At 36.6% G+C, this 18,595-nt stretch overlaps 1 protein-coding gene across 7 annotated transcripts in view; it reads left to right on the top strand.

The window, feature by feature from the left end:
* ptprt (protein tyrosine phosphatase receptor type T) overlaps window positions 1–18,368 on the top strand; it is a 316,287-nt gene extending 297,919 nt beyond the window's left edge. For 4 of the 7 annotated variants that reach the window (XM_077197874.1, XM_077197875.1, XM_077197878.1 and 1 more), the window contains 8 exons: window positions 832–967; window positions 3,678–3,827; window positions 5,692–5,865; window positions 7,343–7,474; window positions 8,151–8,285; window positions 11,549–11,712; window positions 13,732–13,867; window positions 16,697–18,368. In XM_077197874.1, the coding sequence (XP_077053989.1) occupies window positions 832–967; window positions 3,678–3,827; window positions 5,692–5,865; window positions 7,343–7,474; window positions 8,151–8,285; window positions 11,549–11,712; window positions 13,732–13,867; window positions 16,697–16,750 (1,081 nt within the window). In that variant the 3' untranslated portion in view covers window positions 16,751–18,368. The remainder of the gene's footprint in view (window positions 1–831; window positions 968–3,677; window positions 3,828–5,691; window positions 5,866–7,342; window positions 7,475–8,150; window positions 8,286–11,548; window positions 11,713–13,731; window positions 13,868–16,696) is intronic. The other 3 variants (XM_077197876.1, XM_077197877.1, XM_077197881.1) reach the window with 1 other exon arrangement.
* Window positions 18,369–18,595: the final 227 nt, after the last annotated feature.

The raw sequence follows: 18,595 nt of genomic DNA on the forward strand, positions 1-18,595 counted from the left end.
GTTATGAGGACCAAATGTCCCCAGAAGCATAGTAAAATCTTCAATTGTGTGCATTGTGGAGACCAGCAGTTCCTGCGAGAAGAATGCCTTAAATACACATGCCTTCATAAATAAATAAAAAAAATGCAAAATCGTTTTCTGTAGGTTAGGTATAACATTATGATGTCTTTATGTCACTTTTGATCAATTTAATGCATCCTTGCTGAATAAAAGTATTAATTTCCTTTAAAAAAAATATCTTACTGATCCCATACTTTTGAACAATTGTGTGTGTAGTGCAACTATATTAACACTACCGGTTAAAAGTTTGGAAACATTAAGGTGTTTTAAAGTTTTTGAAAGTAATCTCACCACGGCTGCATTCATTTGATAAAAAAAAAGCAGTAATACTGTGAATATTATTAAAATTTAAATTAACTGGTTTCTTTTGTAATATATTTATAAATGTAATTTATTCCTGTGATGCAAAGCTGAATTTTCAGCATCATTACTCCAGTCTTCAGTATCACATGATCCTTCAGAAATCATTCTAATATGCTGATTTGCTGCTCAAGAAACATTTCTTATTATTATTAATGTTAAACACAGTTGTGCTGCTTAATATTTTTGTGGAAATTTTCATTGATAGAAAATAAAACTATAGTATTCAATGGAAAGTCGCCACCATGACATCAAACCAAATGCATTTTTGCTGTTCAGCTATAATAATAACAATGAATGAATTAATAAATGAATGAATGAGTTATTTATTAATATTGTTACATTAGAAATGGAGCTGGTGGACGGTTATCATGCAGTTCGAAGAATCTCATCCTTCTGTGATTTCCGCAGTGCTGGTGCTGGAAGAACAGGCTGTTTCATCGCAGTGGACATTATGTTGGACATGGCAGAGAGTGAGGGTGTAGTGGACATCTTCAACTGCATCAGAGAGCTGCGCTCACAGAGAGTCAACATGGTCCAGACTGAGGTGAGCATCCCTACAGCCCTGAACAACACTGCTTTATCTTACAGGATCCTGTACAACTACACCTCAGAGTGTGTCTTTCAGGCAACCAGGTTGTGCTTAGATACTCACTCATTTAATTATTTAATCATTTGCTAAATGAATAATTCATTCACTTTCTTAATTATTCACTCACTAAACTTTACTCAGTCTCACTAATGCAGTCATTAACTATTCTGTTTCACTATTGTACTTTCAGTCACCAGTGTTGGGGAAAGTTACTTTATTTAGTGTTACTCCCAAATAAAGTAACTAATTATGTTACTTAGGTACTTTTTAAAAAGTCAGCTGAAGAACTGACAAAACAAACACACTGGTTAATAAAGTGAAATTAAATACATAAAGTATATTTTTGTAAGTTAACATATTTGATTATTACAGGTTTGTGAATATCCTCAGTTTGCATTTCACTGTTTTTATTAAGTTTGAGTGAGATGAGTGAATGCCTGCTCACATTTAGTCTAGAACTACAATAATCATCATGTTCACACAGCTCACACAACGCCTCTGCACTTACTACTGATTTCTCTCAGCATGAGGACAGGAAATCTGCCAGTCAATAAATGGGAAAACAAAGCAACTTGTGGTACTTGTTTAAAAAAGTTATTTTTGTCAAATTGAAAGTAATGTGTTACTTTCAACACTCAGTTGCATCCTCACTCGCTTACTCACATAGCCTTTTATTAAGCTCTCCAGTCTGTGAAGATGAAATTGAAGCCATCTATTTTCAACTTAAAACTTAGATAACCTTTATTTTCCCTACATTAATCCTCACACTATAACATCAAAACATCCTGAACATGAAATTGCCTAGACCATGACGGGCAGAATTTACTGAATATTGGAATTTAAATTCATGCCCCCTAGTGGTGTATGAAAATTAGTATTGCACTGTTTTAAAATGCAGCAAAGCAATAATTATACACTGTAAGTATAAATTACTACATTTATTTATTAATTAATTTACATTTCATACTTTGACACTAAAGTGTTAAGTGTTTAAAAACTCTTTAAGCCTTGATTTTCAAGCATTCGACATGAAAAACCTGCTTACTGTTGTACTAATTATTATTAAGTACAATTACAATAACTATTATTAGCCTATGTATAATAATAAATGAATAAATGATATATAAATATAAAATGTACTATTATTATAAATCATTTATAATAATACAGTAAATTACTAAATCACATACTATATCAAATCAGCGTGTTGTTTTATTCGATCTATTCAGATATTACAGGTTTTTGCAGTGAGGACAGCATGCTTTTAAAAGGCTAACACTAAACACAGTGGCGGTGATAATGGCTTCTGGGAGGCACTTTGTGTCATCCTGCAGCTCCATTCAAAGATAATCCTCCACAGACACAACACACAGCAATTAATCTTTTAAAAGGCTTTTTCCTCGTCTTTTGTCCTCAAACGTCTGCAGAAGTGCTCACCAGGTTATGGAGTAATAGGTACGAGAGGTCAGCTCAGCTTGACTGTAGCTTAGCGTGGATCAAAGGCCTACATTAGCATTCAAACCTTTAAGCCGGAGGCATTGTTGAGCTAAAATATGGATAATTCTGGCCAATATGTGGGGCTGGGGTTTAGGAAGGAGTTTAATATTAGCTGCAGGATGAGGACGCTGTTTGAAAGCCCCCTCGATCTCATTTTTAAGGCAGCAGTTAAAGCAGTTTCGAGAGATGCTGCTGTCGCCGCAGGACTTTAGCATCAGAAGTTGCAACGCTTAAATCCATGTAAAACGTCCCTGAGGCAGGAGTCATTCCCCTTCAGCAAACTACGGTTCATGCATCAATGTTCATGCACTGCTCCATACGAACGTTTGTGAGAGGTATCGACGCCATATTTCCCTGATGATTTGGAATGATGCTGTGCGGCATTCACTCTCAGCTTGAGTTTGGGCTTCTGAAACGTATGAGTTTGGATGTTCATGAATTATGTACATGTGGTTTGAAGATGTAAAAGTTTAAATCAAACCCTTAATTATTTTAGAGCTGTGATTGTTGTTTTTATCATTAGAAAATGAGCGCTAAAATGCCAAAGGGAGGTTTTCTCATGTGGCCTACCAGCTACCAGCAGCTGCAGTCATTTAGAGTCAGTGAGTTAATTAAAAGTGCTTTCAATATGGTTGACTTGTAAATCTAGATATTGCATTACTTCTAAATCTTAAACTGATTAAATAATATTCAGATATATTTTTAGCGGTCACACATACTGTATGTATATATAAACAGTAATATTGTGAAATATTATTCAAATTTAAAACAGCTCACAGCAGATAAACAAGGCAAACTAGAAAATGTTGGACACCAAACACAAGACATGATTCATAAAACATAGTGCTTCCATATATATTTCACACACACACACACACACACACACACACACACACACACACACACACACACACACACACACACACACACACACACACACACACACACACACACACACACTCACCATGGTACTGAATTTCAAAAGCACCATGATATTAGCATCTCTTACCTATACCACTGTGTTTTTTGTAAGTGTTGATCTCTCTCTCTCTCTCTCTCTCTCTCTCTCTCTCTCTCTCTCTCTCTCTCTCGCTCTCTCTCTCTCGCTCTCTCTCTCTCTCTCTCTCGCTCTCTCTCTCTCTCTCTCTCTCTCTCTCTCTCTCTCCAGGAGCAGTATGTGTTTGTGCATGATGCCATTCTGGAAGCGTGTTTGTGTGGGAACACGGCTATCCCAGTTTGTGAATTCAGAGCCATCTACTACAACATCAGCAGACTGGACCCTCAAACCAACTCAAGCCAGATCAAAGATGAGTTTCAGGTGAGAAATCCACACAATATAGTCAGAAATCCACCACGGTAAACCATTTTCACCAAAATAGCATTGTTTTTTTTGTTGTTGTTTTTTTCCTCTTTTGTAGATACCTTCTTAGATGTGAAAATACCTTAGACACAACAAAATGCCGATAATTTGGTATTTGCCACCACACACAAAAAACATTATGAATTTAAACATTATGAAAAAAATCTGAAATCGATTCCTACACCAGGAGATCTCTTTCGAAAGTGTTATTTTACTAAAAAAATTGTATGTGTAATCACTGTGTCTAAATTACAAATCTTATTTCTCACGGGTTGCTCTTTTGTAGCTCAGGAGACACAAATGAGACAATTTATCTCTCATTTTTGTCTACAAAAAGTAGACATACAGTAAAAGTACAGACCTTTAAACATTATTGTGAATAGAGTAGCTCAGATCATTTGGTCTTAGTAGGACCAGAAATAACAGGAGTTCATAATGAGATCTCTCACCTTTGAGCAGTTGTAGCTATGAACAGTCTGTAGCTATGTTTTTATCCAAAGTTGTTAATTTAACATAAAACCTTTAGCGCTGGCATTTGAGAATAACCAAGCCAACATTGGAGGTGCTGTGCAATGAAATTGGTCTGCTAATTAGTCCAGCTATCTAATCACATCCTCTATTGAGGCACAGTCAATTTTTTGTCGTGCATCGAGCGATTAATTCAGTAAATGTGTTTCCAATGTAGATTATGCTTATATGTTCTCGTTGGATAAAAAAAAAATCCACCCCAATTGAGCGTGCATATTTGTTTGTATGCACACTTTTAGAATTTATGCACATCTTGGCTTTCCAGCCAGCATTTTTTTATGCAATATCTTAAAATTTGCTTAAAAATAGGTGAATGGAAACATAGCTTGTGGAATTGTTTGAAATCTCCTTTCAAAGAACATCTGATTTCTCAGGATATTGTCCTACATTTGTTCCCTATTCAATCTCATTACAATCTAGGAGGAACAATTGAGACACTGAAGAGATCGCATTAGTGATTTATCTTAAAAACGGTTGAAACATACGTGTTTTTAAAGCTTCATGCTTCGTGTTCCTGCGGCTCTTAAAATATAATCAGTGAGCAGCCCACATGGAGGCCTAATTTACTGAATCCTCCAAGGTTTTTTGCTGTCGATTGGCAGTCCTGTATTATGGTTGAAGCCCTCGCGGCTATTTCTAACAACTTTATCAAGCTCTCTGGTGGGACTTCAGCATGATTTCTCCTAAATTCGAAGTGCTTTTAAAAAAGTCAATCGGCAAAGCGTGGTGGCGTCCTTAATGCATTTAGATGAGGCAGGTGAGTAAAGACAGTGACTCAGACGTCAGGGGAGAAAGCGCTTTTTACGAGCCATTGGCGATCTGCAAGAGCCCCATAAAGCCCAGAGCTGAGCTGTTTCTTTTCATGGTGCCTTTATGTTTTGTATTCCCTGTGAAATGAGTGAGCTGCTGCCGTCTGAGGGGAAGCAAAGCTTCAGATCTGCGAGGCGTCTCATAAAATATGATGAATATGTTTCTATCTTTCTTTCCTCCCAGATCTTTTGTTCTCTATCTAGCGTTGCATCTTTCTCTCTTGTAAGCCATTTTTCACTGTCTGTCTGTCTCTCTCTCCATCTGCATCTCTCTTAATGTCTCTATGTTCTTCAGTGTGTCTTATACATAAGTAATGACTGACCTTCAGTTTACTACAATATATTTGCATTGGCTGTGGTTGGACCAGCAGTGCGAGTGGAATTGGTTTTTATAAATGCACCATTTCCCCCAAAGTGAGCAGCTTTATGTTTGAGAGCAGTTTGTTTTCCTATGTTTTAAAGGTGTTTCATGTCTTCTTCCTCAGACTCTGAATATAGTGACACCGCGTGTACGTCCGGAGGACTGCAGCGTTGGCCTGCTCCCACGTAACCATGATAAGAACCGCAGCATGGACGTCCTCGCGGTAGACCGCTGCCTGCCTTTCCTCATTTCTGTTGACGGCGAGTCCAGCAATTACATCAATGCAGCGCTGATGGACGTAAGTTTCATTGCTTAGTTAGAAGTCACCTGGCCTACATTGTTTAATGTCTTGCATTGAGCTTTAAAGGGGTAATATTTTTTCCTACTTATAATGGTATAACAGTCCTAATTTAGGTATTTATGACCATTTTACATCTTTTCTACAACACTGGAATAAATAAGCCACTTTCTTTTACATTGATTGCAATTAAATCATTGGCGGCTGCATTTGAACTACACTTTGAAAATATACCTCGAAGCTATAGGTTACTTGTAATTTGAAATAGTTAAACTAGAGTCAAACTATACTCTTTTTAAATGGTAGTTAGCTATAAGCTACTAACAAGTAGCTAGCAAAACTGAAGTTACATAAAAGACGATATATTTTTAAAAATATAACTTTCCAATGATGCAATTCATAATGTAATCAGAGCAATAGTTTTTTTTGGCACAAAAAACAGTTTTTTTTAAGCGAATAAACTCATTTAAGATCATCAAACTTGAACTGATACATTTTTTGCATTCATTTTAGTTTGCATTGTTTCATCCTTCAGTTTTATAGTCACAGATGTGAATATTTAAGAATGTCGTATTTTGCAGCTCCGTGTTGATAAATAGTTTATTTGGACTATACCAATTTACACCAAGGACGAAAAATATAACGATAAAGATTGACTTCTGAAAATCATTCTAAAATATATAGCAGACTTCACACCACAACGATAACGGATATCATTGAAATCACTTTCACAATGATTTTCTTCTAGCTGATGAATGATAAAAACATTGACAGCCAATCAGAATCCATCCTGATTTAAAGAGATCAAACCTTTAAATCTGCAGAAGAAAAATTTGCCGATCACGCTTATTATATAAGAACATTATCATCCGCTGTGTGGAAGGCGCTAATATACTTACCTTTATATATTTATAACGGATGAATAATTTTATAGTATTTTAAAGTAAATAGCTAAAACACTTTATATTACATCACTTCCCATAGTGCGCTCTAAAAATCAAAGGTAAGCGGAGCAGAACGCCCAGGAGATCACACAGTGACAATCTCACAAACAAACCAATTTAACAAGTACAAGATTAGATCACATCTCCGTAATCTCCACACATAGATCATAATCACACTCGTACCATAAACCAGCATCTTCACGCAGCATCCAAAAAGGATAATCAAGGCAGAAGACACGCACCTCAGATAAAGAACAACAAGATGAAAAAAAGAAGATAAGCAGCAAATGAATAGAACGGCCAACCCGTGGTAGAAGAGTGTGTGTGTGTTTGTCTTAAACGGAGCCTCGGCAGTCCATGTCAATGAACCCCCTGGCAAGGTTATCACTCAGTCTCTGTGTTTCCTGTCCCTCTGCAGGTCTCCATTTAGTTTTGGTCATTACACATGTGAGGCACGTTGGGATGTGTTGGGTTCAGGCACATCTTCAGTGCTGGAAGGATGAGTTAACTTGTTCTCTTATTGATTGCTCTAGAGCCACAAACAGCCGGCAGCCTTCATCGTAACACAGCACCCTCTGCCCAACACCGTGGCCGACTTCTGGAGGCTAGTGTTCGACTACAACTGCTCCACCATTGTGATGCTGAATGAAATGGACGCTGCGCAGGTATGTGAGGTACTTTACCCTCGTCTCCATTTGTTTTCTATTGCACTTCTTAAGGTGGATGATAGGGTTCGGTTTCCTCATATTGTTAGATTGCTTTTTTTGGATGATTCTCAATCTAACAAGAGGGCTAATCCAAAATTGCAGTCTAAAACAAAAGGTGTTTGCGCATACATTAATATAATAAATTATATATAATGTAAAAAATATACACTACTATTCCAAATATATTTTTGGTTTTGATTAATGCTGTTATGAAAGGATGCATTAAATTGATCAAAACTGACAGTAGTCATTTATAACATTACAAAATATTTCTGTTTCAAATAAATTCAGATTCAGATTCAGTTAAATGGTCTGAAGTTCTCCGCTCTTTGCCTTTGAGTTCTGAAAGTTACAGTATATTTTCATAGTATAACAAACTCTTTTATCTCAGAAGATCAAAGGAAGTTTGATTCATCATGATGTGACTCATTTAAGTTTGAGTGAGTAAGTGAGGGATCATTGGAACAGATTTCTTTGGCACACTGCAATTTGAGTTCAAATTAGTAGACTTTAAAATGATTGAGTTATTTCTATTTCTCCTGCACTCTTTAGATGTCCATTATTAAGTCACGTTGTCTGGATGTGAACTTCTGCTCAGTGTTCTTATTTGCCGTAATTCTTGCCCCCGCTGTAGCTCTGCATGCAGTACTGGCCAGAGAAAGGCTCCTGCTGCTACGGCCCCATTCAGGTTGAATTCATCTCCGCTGACATTGACGAGGACATTATCAATCGCATTTTTAGGATCTGCAACATGGCACGAGTAAGTGGGGTCAGTGCACAGGGAAGGGAGTGGGACTGTTGGATGTTTAATAACTCTGCGTGACTGAGTCAGAAATGTGTTCATTTTATCCTTGGCTGATCCACAAGCTCTAATCAGTTCTGTCAGAGCGTTGTCAGTGTTTTGTTTTTTTCGGACCACGGTGCAAATTTGATATGTACACTACAATTCAAAAGTTTGGGGTCTGTAAGATATTACTTGCATGTGTCATTACAATTTACCAAAATCAAGCTCAAATGGAGTTAAGAGGTTTTTGACCTGCGAATTTCTGACATACATGTTTTGTCCATCATTAGAACGGTGATATCTGAGGCAGTAAGTGCATTGCATTATGTTTTCATAAACTTACAGGTTATAAAGTTTATTGTAGCTAAATGAAAGCTCAGTTTGTTATGTAATTTGGCCAAAATCCCATGATTCGATGACAAATGATAGACTAAAACACTCTTCTCATGTCCTCAAATACACAAAACATTAGCCTTTATATATAGTGTTTCCTGAGTAAAGAAATGCTGTACTCATTCAAAGAACAAGTTCTTTATTTACCATTGTATTGCAAACAAGCAGAATGGCCAAAATGTGTGCGGCACTTCATTCAAGATTGAGGCTGGGCAGAGTTACGAGTTTTGACCGACAGTTTGAGGATCCAATGGAATTACAAGTTTAGTCACATGCTCCTTTCAATACTTGTCATTCATTAAATATTAGCAAAACCCACAGACAGATGTAAAAGGTGACCAATAGGAATGATTTATGAAAAAAAAAGATGAAATACGGAGAAAGAAAGATTGGCGCCTGACAGCGACGATATGTGTGTGTATACATATATGATATTTACATAAAAAATAATCACCTTTTAATTTTGCTTTCTGATCATATGTTGGGGTTTATTTTGTGATAATTACTGACTGAATACTTTTTTACATAACATAACCAATTTCATAAAGGACTTTTCAAACACTTCAGCATCGAAACAAAAGATTTATTTAAAAGTTAGTGTTTATTTTTCCTGCTGCTAAATAGATGCTTGTGAATAAAAGTCACGTTCACCCGAGGAAACCATAGCAACAGTAAGACAATCAAATTATTCCTGTTAGTGTCAGTATCAAACGATTTGTCAACAAGGACTGTCATTATCAAAAAATAAAAACTGTTTAAAACTTAAATTTTTAGTGTTTTGACTTTTAGTTTTTTTACTTTTTAAAGGTGAATTTTTGTGATACTAGCACTATCAAATTGAACTAGAAAAAAATATGATTTTTCCAAACCGATTTCCTGATGATGAACCTCAACAGATTAGCCATTTTGAACCCCCATGTACAGTATGTCCTTATTTACATTTGCACTGTATCAAACAATCCTTACTGTGACTCACTAAAATAAAACTGCTTTTTATCGCAAAAATCCTACAGCTCAAGAAGAGATACGAATTCACTCAAGTCCCTTTGATTTGACTCCTAATGCGACAGCAGTTGAGTTAGTGAAGTGAGAAATTACATTAAGACAAAAAGGGGCCACGACTAAATAGTCCTTCTCAATCCACATGATTTCAACACTCAGTAAATCTCATGTGTCTTTCAACGTGATTCGTTTTGCTAGCCACATATGCATGAGCACAAAAATCACTTAAATAATTTGACCACCATCCTGCACCAGCTGATATAAGCCATGGATCGGTTTTGTGTAGCAGATCATCGTTTTTTGTTTTGTTTTCTTTTCTTTTCCATGCGAGTTAGCTTCAGCGTTCTGTTGGTGCACATTAGCAGTCATTACTGAAGCTTGACGTGTTCCAAGCGTCAAACGTTTCAGAAGAGTCATCCCGCCTCCTCCTGCTTCTCTTCTCTTTTCTTCCCCCTCATTCTCTTTAACCGCTGGTGACAGGCGAGGTTTACCGGGTAGCTAATCACTGTCGGCGCAGCATAGCGGCACAAAATAAATAAGTGCCACAGCATCACAAATTTGCCATGAAATGGCTCCATCGATGGCAAATTGTGTGAAATATGACTCTCATTTAGCTGATCCAGTCTGACTGTAGTATCCAGCTGACGTCTCTGTTTGCTTTTGTTTCAGTTTTGATGTTTTATTTTTTGCTTTTCAGTGTCACTGCAAGAATTGGAGGTACTGTGAGTGTTATATATCAGGACAAAATGCTTACAATCGTTTACCAGCTTGCAGTTGCTTATTGTTCCAAGGCAGCTATTTCAAAGCTAGGGAGAATTAACTGAGTTTCGGTTATTTTTAATTTAAGTATCAACTTTGTTTCAGATGTTTCTTCTAAAATACGTAGAGATAAAAATATAGTTGACATCCAGTAAGAGTATAGAGCAACATGTATACTGTATGTGAATAGCAGCTCAGATCATTTGGTCTAGGAAGATGATTGAGAAATGTTTGATTTCATATTGAGTTCTCTAAATGATTGCAGGTTATATTGGCAGAGCAAAGTGCAGTTTAAGACCATGTTGTGATCTTTTCTGAAATCCGAGATCTTTTTTTAGAAGAACAATTTTAGTAGTTGTAGTAGACTCAATTTGATCTCCATTTAAAAAGAACCTATTGTGTTTTTACATTTATGTTTAGTGTGTAATGTTGCTGTTTGAGCATAAAAAGGGTCTGCAAAAAGTCACTCCAAAGGGAGTTACAGTATTCTGTATATCAGTGTGTACTGTTTCTGAACTCCTTGAAATGCCTTTATTGTAGTCTTGAGTTTTCTTCCGGGAATGTACGTCACAATATCACTCATTTACATAATTCCCACCCAAGGCATATGCAAGAAAAAAAAGGGGGGCAGAGCCTTTTTTTAGTTGAGTTTGTAGTGTGTTGAAACTGATAAGGTAAGGGGCGTGACCAATCACAACACACTGGTCCAGCTGACCAATCAGAGTAGTGTGCTTTTCAGAAGGAGGGGCTTCATATTGACAGGAACTAAACAGAGTGTTACTGACAGACTGGGAAGAGAGGAGCTGCAATGTAAAATATGTAAAAAAATAAACATTCAAGCTAGTAGATTCCAAAAACTAAATCAAGACTTTCTAAAAGGGCATAATAAGGCCTCTTTAATCCAATTGCTATTGGAGAGACAACTAAAATGTTAAAGTAAACATGAAAATGAATTTAAGCTTCTTACTTTAACCCTAAAAACTATCCATCAATTGATTTGATCATGAAGTGAAAGCTTCTACTTAGTGAAACATGAGTTGACATTAATGGCTTCAGGATAAATGTTCTCAAAATTTCTCCTGTTCTGCTTCCAGCCTCAAGACGGCTACCGGCTGGTCCAGCATTTCCAGTTCATTGGTTGGCCAGCGTACAGAGACACACCACTGTCCAAACGCTCCATCCTACAGCTGGTCAGACGACTGGCCAAGTGGCAGGAGCAGTATGACGGAGGCGATGGACGAACGGTGGTCCACTGCCTGTGAGTGTGACCTCCACAACACAACGCTACTATGCACAAACCCATAAGTAGGGTTGGGTATCGTTTGAATTTGAACGATTCCGATTTCGATTTCGATTCCGGTTCCTAACGATTCTCGATTCCGATTCTTTTAAGAGGCAGGGTCAAAAAAGTTTAGGATATGTTAAATGAGCTAGCTAACCAACGATCTTTCTGAAGGAAATAGTCTAACCTTCTCCATCAATTTTAATTCTATGAACTTTTTACTTTTTATGAACTATGAATTTCTCACAGGGTTGTTTTCAACTACAATATGAATATCAAATATATGAACTTGAATATAAATATTATAAATTATGAATATATTTTCACAGGGGTACACTTTCCTCAAGAGAGCTTTATTTTTGAAAACCTCATGAAAACACATTTACACATGTGTGTATGATGCTGCAGGTACTTAAACATGTTACCGTGCTCCCACTGATGGGCTAACCTAGTGCAGAATAGCAAATAAACAATAAGAAACAACTTGTAAAACCTTCGTCATCTGGCGAGGAGAGAGCAACCAGCGAAATAACCTGTGCTGCATACGGCGTCGAGAGGACTTTTGGGACATATCCATGCCTTCGTTTTATGCTGCGTTCACACCAGACAAGAATAGAGCGTCTGGCGCGAGCGATTTCAATGCAAAGACGCGTTACGCGCGTAAAAAATTCCTGCGGCGCGAATGGGGACAGGCCCGCTTTTCAGTTTATAATGTCTATGTTTATATAGATGCGAATACTCCTTTTTTACGTGCGTCAATTTCGCTCTTGACGCGCAAATGGATTCAAAGTGTTCAAGTGTATAACTAGACGCGGTAGGCGCAAATTTGACGCGCTATTAGCTCGCTCGGTTATGCCAACACTTCCAGTGGACGCTTCTTTGTTGGTGTTCAGCGGTTTCTTCTTCCGGTCGGCGGACTGTTAATCGAAACTAGAAATCGGAATTTAAATTTTTGAACGATACCGGGAAAATCGCAAAGCTAGTCCCGGTTCCAATCGATACTCGATACCCAAGCCTACCCATAAGCATAAACTAATGAATGAGTTAGTCTTAGTTGGTGAAACCCTGGGAGGAGCGGATTTGACTAATAAAATAGAAAAACACATAGCAGAACAATGCTGTATGGTATGTGCTGTATAAAGCAAATATAATGCCTTTCTGATCATATCTTTGTGTATCATATCAAAAATTGTAAAAATTTTGTACTTAATGTCAGACTTATTTCTCTATAGTTTTTGACATATGTTAAACACTGTTAATGTAGCTCAAATTAGTTTAATACAGCAAATTTTGACAATTCAAGATGTCTATTTCATAGCTTTTCATCCAGTCTGTGTGCAACTTAAACTAGTCGATACGGAATCGTAGATTAAAACTGCAGCTTTAAAAGGACTAAAGGATAAAACCGCACAGCCTTTGAGCCAAGGACAATCTTATCACCGTCACAAATTAAAGACAGAGAGATACAAAAGATCTGACAACTTCATTACTTTCCCATCACTGTCAAAAAAGTTCAGCTGTTGAATGCAGAGCAGTTTCCCTGAGAGAAATAATTTAAAAATGTCACAGTAATGCTGACATTCTGCGCACGATTCATTTTGAAGATGATTGTCTCACATTATTGTACTGATAGTAATCGTGTAGAACTGACCCATGATCAGTGATAGTTATTTGATTTAACATTATTTCTGCAATGTCCTCTGTTTAAGCAGACATCCAGACTCAAATACCAACCCTCAGTCTTGCATACGACATCAATGGTTGTAGGGAATCAACCTACGAATGGCTGCACATTACACTGGAATACGAGAAACTATTTTAACATGAAAATAAAACGACACACTTAAGCTTTAAAGTTGGAGCTGTGAGGCCTACGATCTTCAGAAATGTAGCATAATTCAAACTGTGATTTTATGGGATATTAACTCTGCTTATCTGTGACGTTATGGGATGTGTGATTTGTTTCTCATGGCTTATCGCTGTTGATCTCTTCAGGACTGGTGGAGGACGCAGCGGGACGTTTTGTGCCATCTGTAGCATCTGTGAGATGATCCAGCAGCAGAACATCGTGGACGTGTTCCACACAGTAAAGACACTGAGGAACAACAAAGCCAACATGGTGGAGACAATGGTGAGCAACACTTGTCTGTCACAACAGTATATCTGCTATAAATTAGTGTGTTTTATTGTGTATAATTAATGTTTATTTATATTTAGTATTATGTGGCTGGACATAATAAATGGACTTTTGGGGGAAAACGTTGGTTATGTTACAGGCATTAACATAAGTATCTTCTTTGTTAGTCATTTGTAATAGTTAGCTTCTTCTACACTAGTTCCAATCACAAGTCTCCTCTAGTGGGAAGGTTTTATTTTTTTAATGCTATTTTCTTGTCTGCTGATCTTCATCGCTCTGAGAAAGAAAAAGAGAGTAATTATTGGTTCACCTCAAACCCCTGAGATAGACAGCTGCACTTTCTGCAGTTCTAAAAAAAAACCATCTTGTATCCAATTGAAAGCCATTTCAGGCATATTTAGACATCTGTCCTGTACCTTTTTCACTGATTGCTCTTGAAACATCTCGCTCAGCTGGAGAAAACTGAACGATTCCACAGCTGTGCATCTGATATGATCCTTGAAGAAAATATTACCCAGACGTCTTGGCCATGGACTGCTGGATGAACATCTAATGCATTTGGCACACTTAACTGGAAACACTTCAGGAGTTTTGAAGTCGTCATTTGATTGGTTGAATTCTACAGGATTTCCGGGAGATGTGTGCGTGTTGCATGACATTTTTTATGCACCATTTTATATGCATACAAGTCGTTGGAGAAAATATATAAAATCCTATAGGTGAGCTGTTGGAGAAAAATTAAATAACGGAAAAAAATATCAATCGTATCCACCTTATTCCTGACGGGTTTACTGCGTTTTGAATTATGGGTGATGCTTCCAGTTTGGGGAACTTCCGTTCAAGAAGGCTGAAACGAATCATTTCAAATCATAAGGTTGCCCTACAAATAAAGCTTATCCTTCAGTTTGACTGGATGAGCTGTCAATTTTCCTTCATGATTTATTTTCAGACATCATGAGAATAACGGTACACTTCGTATTTTAACGTGACGTGTTATAACAAGAATATCTATGGCTAATATCTATCTTTTCATTCGCTGCTTACTTTTCCTCATTATTATTCTTTTTTTGTTCCTTTGCAATCCACTGCAAAAGTATATATATTGCAACATATACTGCACATTTGTGGTCTGTTCTCCTGAATTTAATTTGCAATATATTCCATTAATAAATCACTGGAATGCACAAAGAATCTCTCGGTTTTCTTTTTAAATAGAAGATTTAAGTCTCTTTCCAGGTTTGTTTTTTAACAGGTACATTTATAATCTGTCAAAATGACGGAAATCACTTTGAAATAGTAGCACGTAATGCTTAAGTTAATGAAAATTACGGCAACATATGTTACATAATACCGATATTACTACAGTGATTATTAACCCGTCCGTTATTGCTGTGGAAAGAATCACGCTTTTGGGGTTATTCATGGTCTGTTGAAAGTACCTTGTTGATGCTTTTACACTTTTAAATTTCCTTTTAATGTTTGATGGTTGAAGGGTGTGTAGATTAATGTTATCTCATTGTGATAATCATTTTTTTTAACGTATTGCGCTCATAGAGCGAGCCTTTTCACGGATTGTTTACAGCTTGACGGAAGGTACATCCATAATTCGTGCAAAAGGTCATGGGGCGTAGGAATAAGGTCGATAAACTTTGACTTTGAACATAAGGTAGCTACAAGTGTTATGCGATTAAATCTCAACATAATGTATTATAAACTATTATGCAAGTAATTCTCAAAATAATTGAAGTGTAAATCAAGGGGACAAGGGCTTATTCACATAAACTTCCCTCGCCCACTTGACAAAGTGGAACTCGCTTCAAAATGGTGGCAGGGATTCCCCCGAGGGGAAGTAGTTAGGGAAGTTGGCGAGTATATGTCTAAAAGTGAAGTGGAACGCACCCAATGAGCGCTTATCAGGATCAACTAAACACTGGATTTTCAAAAGTGTGAAGTATGTAATGTTCGCTGCATAGACTCTTTAAAATACGAAGAATTGTACACACTGGTCTATTATTGTAGGGACAAACTACAATATCATTTTCAACCCCCTAAACATGATGCGTAACAAAACAAACTGTGATTGGTTTCATTACATGTCAGTCAAACAGCCTCTGGGCGATCCTAGGCCAATGAAAGGTCTGGCTATGACAGATTAGGTGACCCATGGCCATGGAAAACCTGGAAATAGGAGAGAATTTTAAAACTGAGATTTCCGGGCCCAGAAAAGAAATTAATCTTTTATCTGAATAAATTCATGGTAATATATTTTGTGATTTTAATGTTATTTATACTCACTTAAAAATATGTTGGCAGCTATTTGTGAATGCAACCTCTTAAAAAAATAAGAAAACGGAATTCATTCATTTTGAATTGACTTTATTAGATTCTTAATTATTTTAATTACTTATTTATTTTTAATTATTGTTTTTAGTATTTATTTTTAATTTTACCTAATTCATTTCTTCTAAGGCAGTTTGTTCCGAGTTGGTTGGGGAGGTATTGAAAATGTAAAATGTAAAAGGTATTGTCTCTATACAAATAATTGCATTCGTGCTTTCAAAAAAATAAAAAATCATTTAAAAAAAAAATCTAGACAAGCCATTGGCTAGAGTGACATTCCTATTACAGTGTGCACAAATAAAATGTATCAACTAGGTATCAACTGACCCTGTTTCTCCATTATAAGCAGATGTTTTTCCTCTAATAAACGTGACCGTATATTGATCATACTGCACTATTAATGCAGGGGCTGAAGGGAAAATGTCCTTTTCTCTGCCTTTGAACTGCTAATGACATGTTGCAATCGCTTCTGTATTTGTTTAGGAGCAGTACAAATTCTGTTACGAGGTGGCTCTGGAAAGCTTGAACGCCTTCTGAACGTATGAAAGGTGAAGAAGAGGGAAAAACAAGCAAAGCAATCTTCTCTTCTCCTTCAGAATGACATCTCATCTCATCACAAACTCATCGTTCAGGCTTTCCTCTGAGCTTCTGAGATGAGAACAGGGAACTAAAGTTCAACCCTTCACTGTAAAATACTGTATAAATAAAACAAAACATTATTTGCCATTTCTTTCTTCTCCTGTCAATGTCCAGCATCAGAGCGTGTATTCTGGACCGTGAAGTGATCTTGTACAGTTCTTTTCCTTTTTAGCTATGCGCCTTGAATGTTACCCATCAATGTAAAGAACAACGGTGAAAAAAAGCTTCTTTCTACATGCCAGCTGGGATCAACCAAATAGACTTTCCCTGAGCTCTGTACAGATTTAAAGAAAAAAAAAATTCAAAACAAAGCTTAAGCGGATTTGCAGAGAAGTGTGAGGATGGATATTTTTGTTATTCTGATGATTTTTGTGGTTCCTCCCTTCGGTGCGTTTTCACTCTGCCTGCTTTCTCATACACGTATGCCGCTCGCCTACAGACCAGCATAAAGATTTTCGAAAGTTGAAAGTTTTGGGTAATATTTGCTCTATTGCTGTTTCTGTCTTTTCTTTTAGTGTTTGTACTTTCTAGAAATAGATGTTGCCATTTTGGTTTCTAGTAGGCAGTGAATGTTAAAGATTAAAAATGTATCTAAAGTATTTTCTGTTTGTCATTTGCACTTTATATGTCTGTTACCTCCAAGGGTGAATCTCACAAATAATGATATGCAGTACTACTGTATAATAAGAAATTATATTTAGCATCAATAGAGGCTATTTTAAGACCATTAATTAAAAAAAAATAATCCCATAGTCAAAAAAATAAATAAAATAAAGATTTTTAAAAAATACTTTATGAAAAAACAGAATTTTAATTAAATCATGAACCTTTTTTTTTTGTTTTTTTTTTTATATGTCCTGGAACTTTTTTTGTGAGATTTACCCCCAAAGTATATTTGTATCTACAGTATTTGTAAAGCCTGTTGCATCGTTTGATTTGAAGTGCCATACTCTCACATTAAACTGAAGGACTGCCACCAAACCATAGACAATATGCATATCGGGAACATTGTGTAGCTACATTTTGACTAATAAACAGCTGGCAACTGAATACATTTTTCTAAACCAGAATTTGGTCGAGAGGCTTTTCAAACTCCTCAAGCTTTCCGAAACTCTGCATCTACATGTTTTCAGTGTGATAAAAAGCAAGTGAATTTAACTGTAAATCCAAGAGTTTTGCACGAAAACTGTGACTTGACTGTGATATTTGTTTCTGAACTGCTGAGACGTATTTTGCAGAAGAATATATGAATGTTTCACTGAAAACAAAGGTTACGGCACTTTTTTTTTTTTTGGACTGTGACTTTTTTTTTAAATCCTTTTGAATTTTAATGAATTCACTGCCTGCTTTTTGTTTGGCTTCACTATGTGTATTTTGCATTATTTTCTTCGATGATTATTTATCATTTATTTGTCTAGCAAAGTGGTATGTAGAGCTGGTAATTTCATGACCATGGTGGTTCTGTTGTTTGGAATTGTGACAGCATTAATAAAGGGACCAAAATGTTGAACAGCAACTTTTCTCAAGCGCTGAAGTTCTGTTTCTCGTTTACTATCCCGCAGTTCCCAGTAATGACATCTGAACATCTGCAACACTTTACAATCCTACAGACACTGAGGAAACAAAACTGTTATGGGGTCATTCTGAGGAAACAGTGCCATCTGTGTCTGAAAATGTCAGGGTTATTTTATTTTTTGTTTTATCATTTCGTTTAAAATAGGTGGGATGCTGTTATCCCATAAT

The sequence above is a fragment of the Siphateles boraxobius genome, unplaced genomic scaffold (genome assembly GCF_051911475.1).
Source record: "Siphateles boraxobius isolate OS27281-9 unplaced genomic scaffold, OSU_SipBor_1 41, whole genome shotgun sequence".
In the NCBI taxonomy this organism is placed as follows: domain Eukaryota; kingdom Metazoa; phylum Chordata; class Actinopteri; order Cypriniformes; family Leuciscidae; genus Siphateles; species Siphateles boraxobius.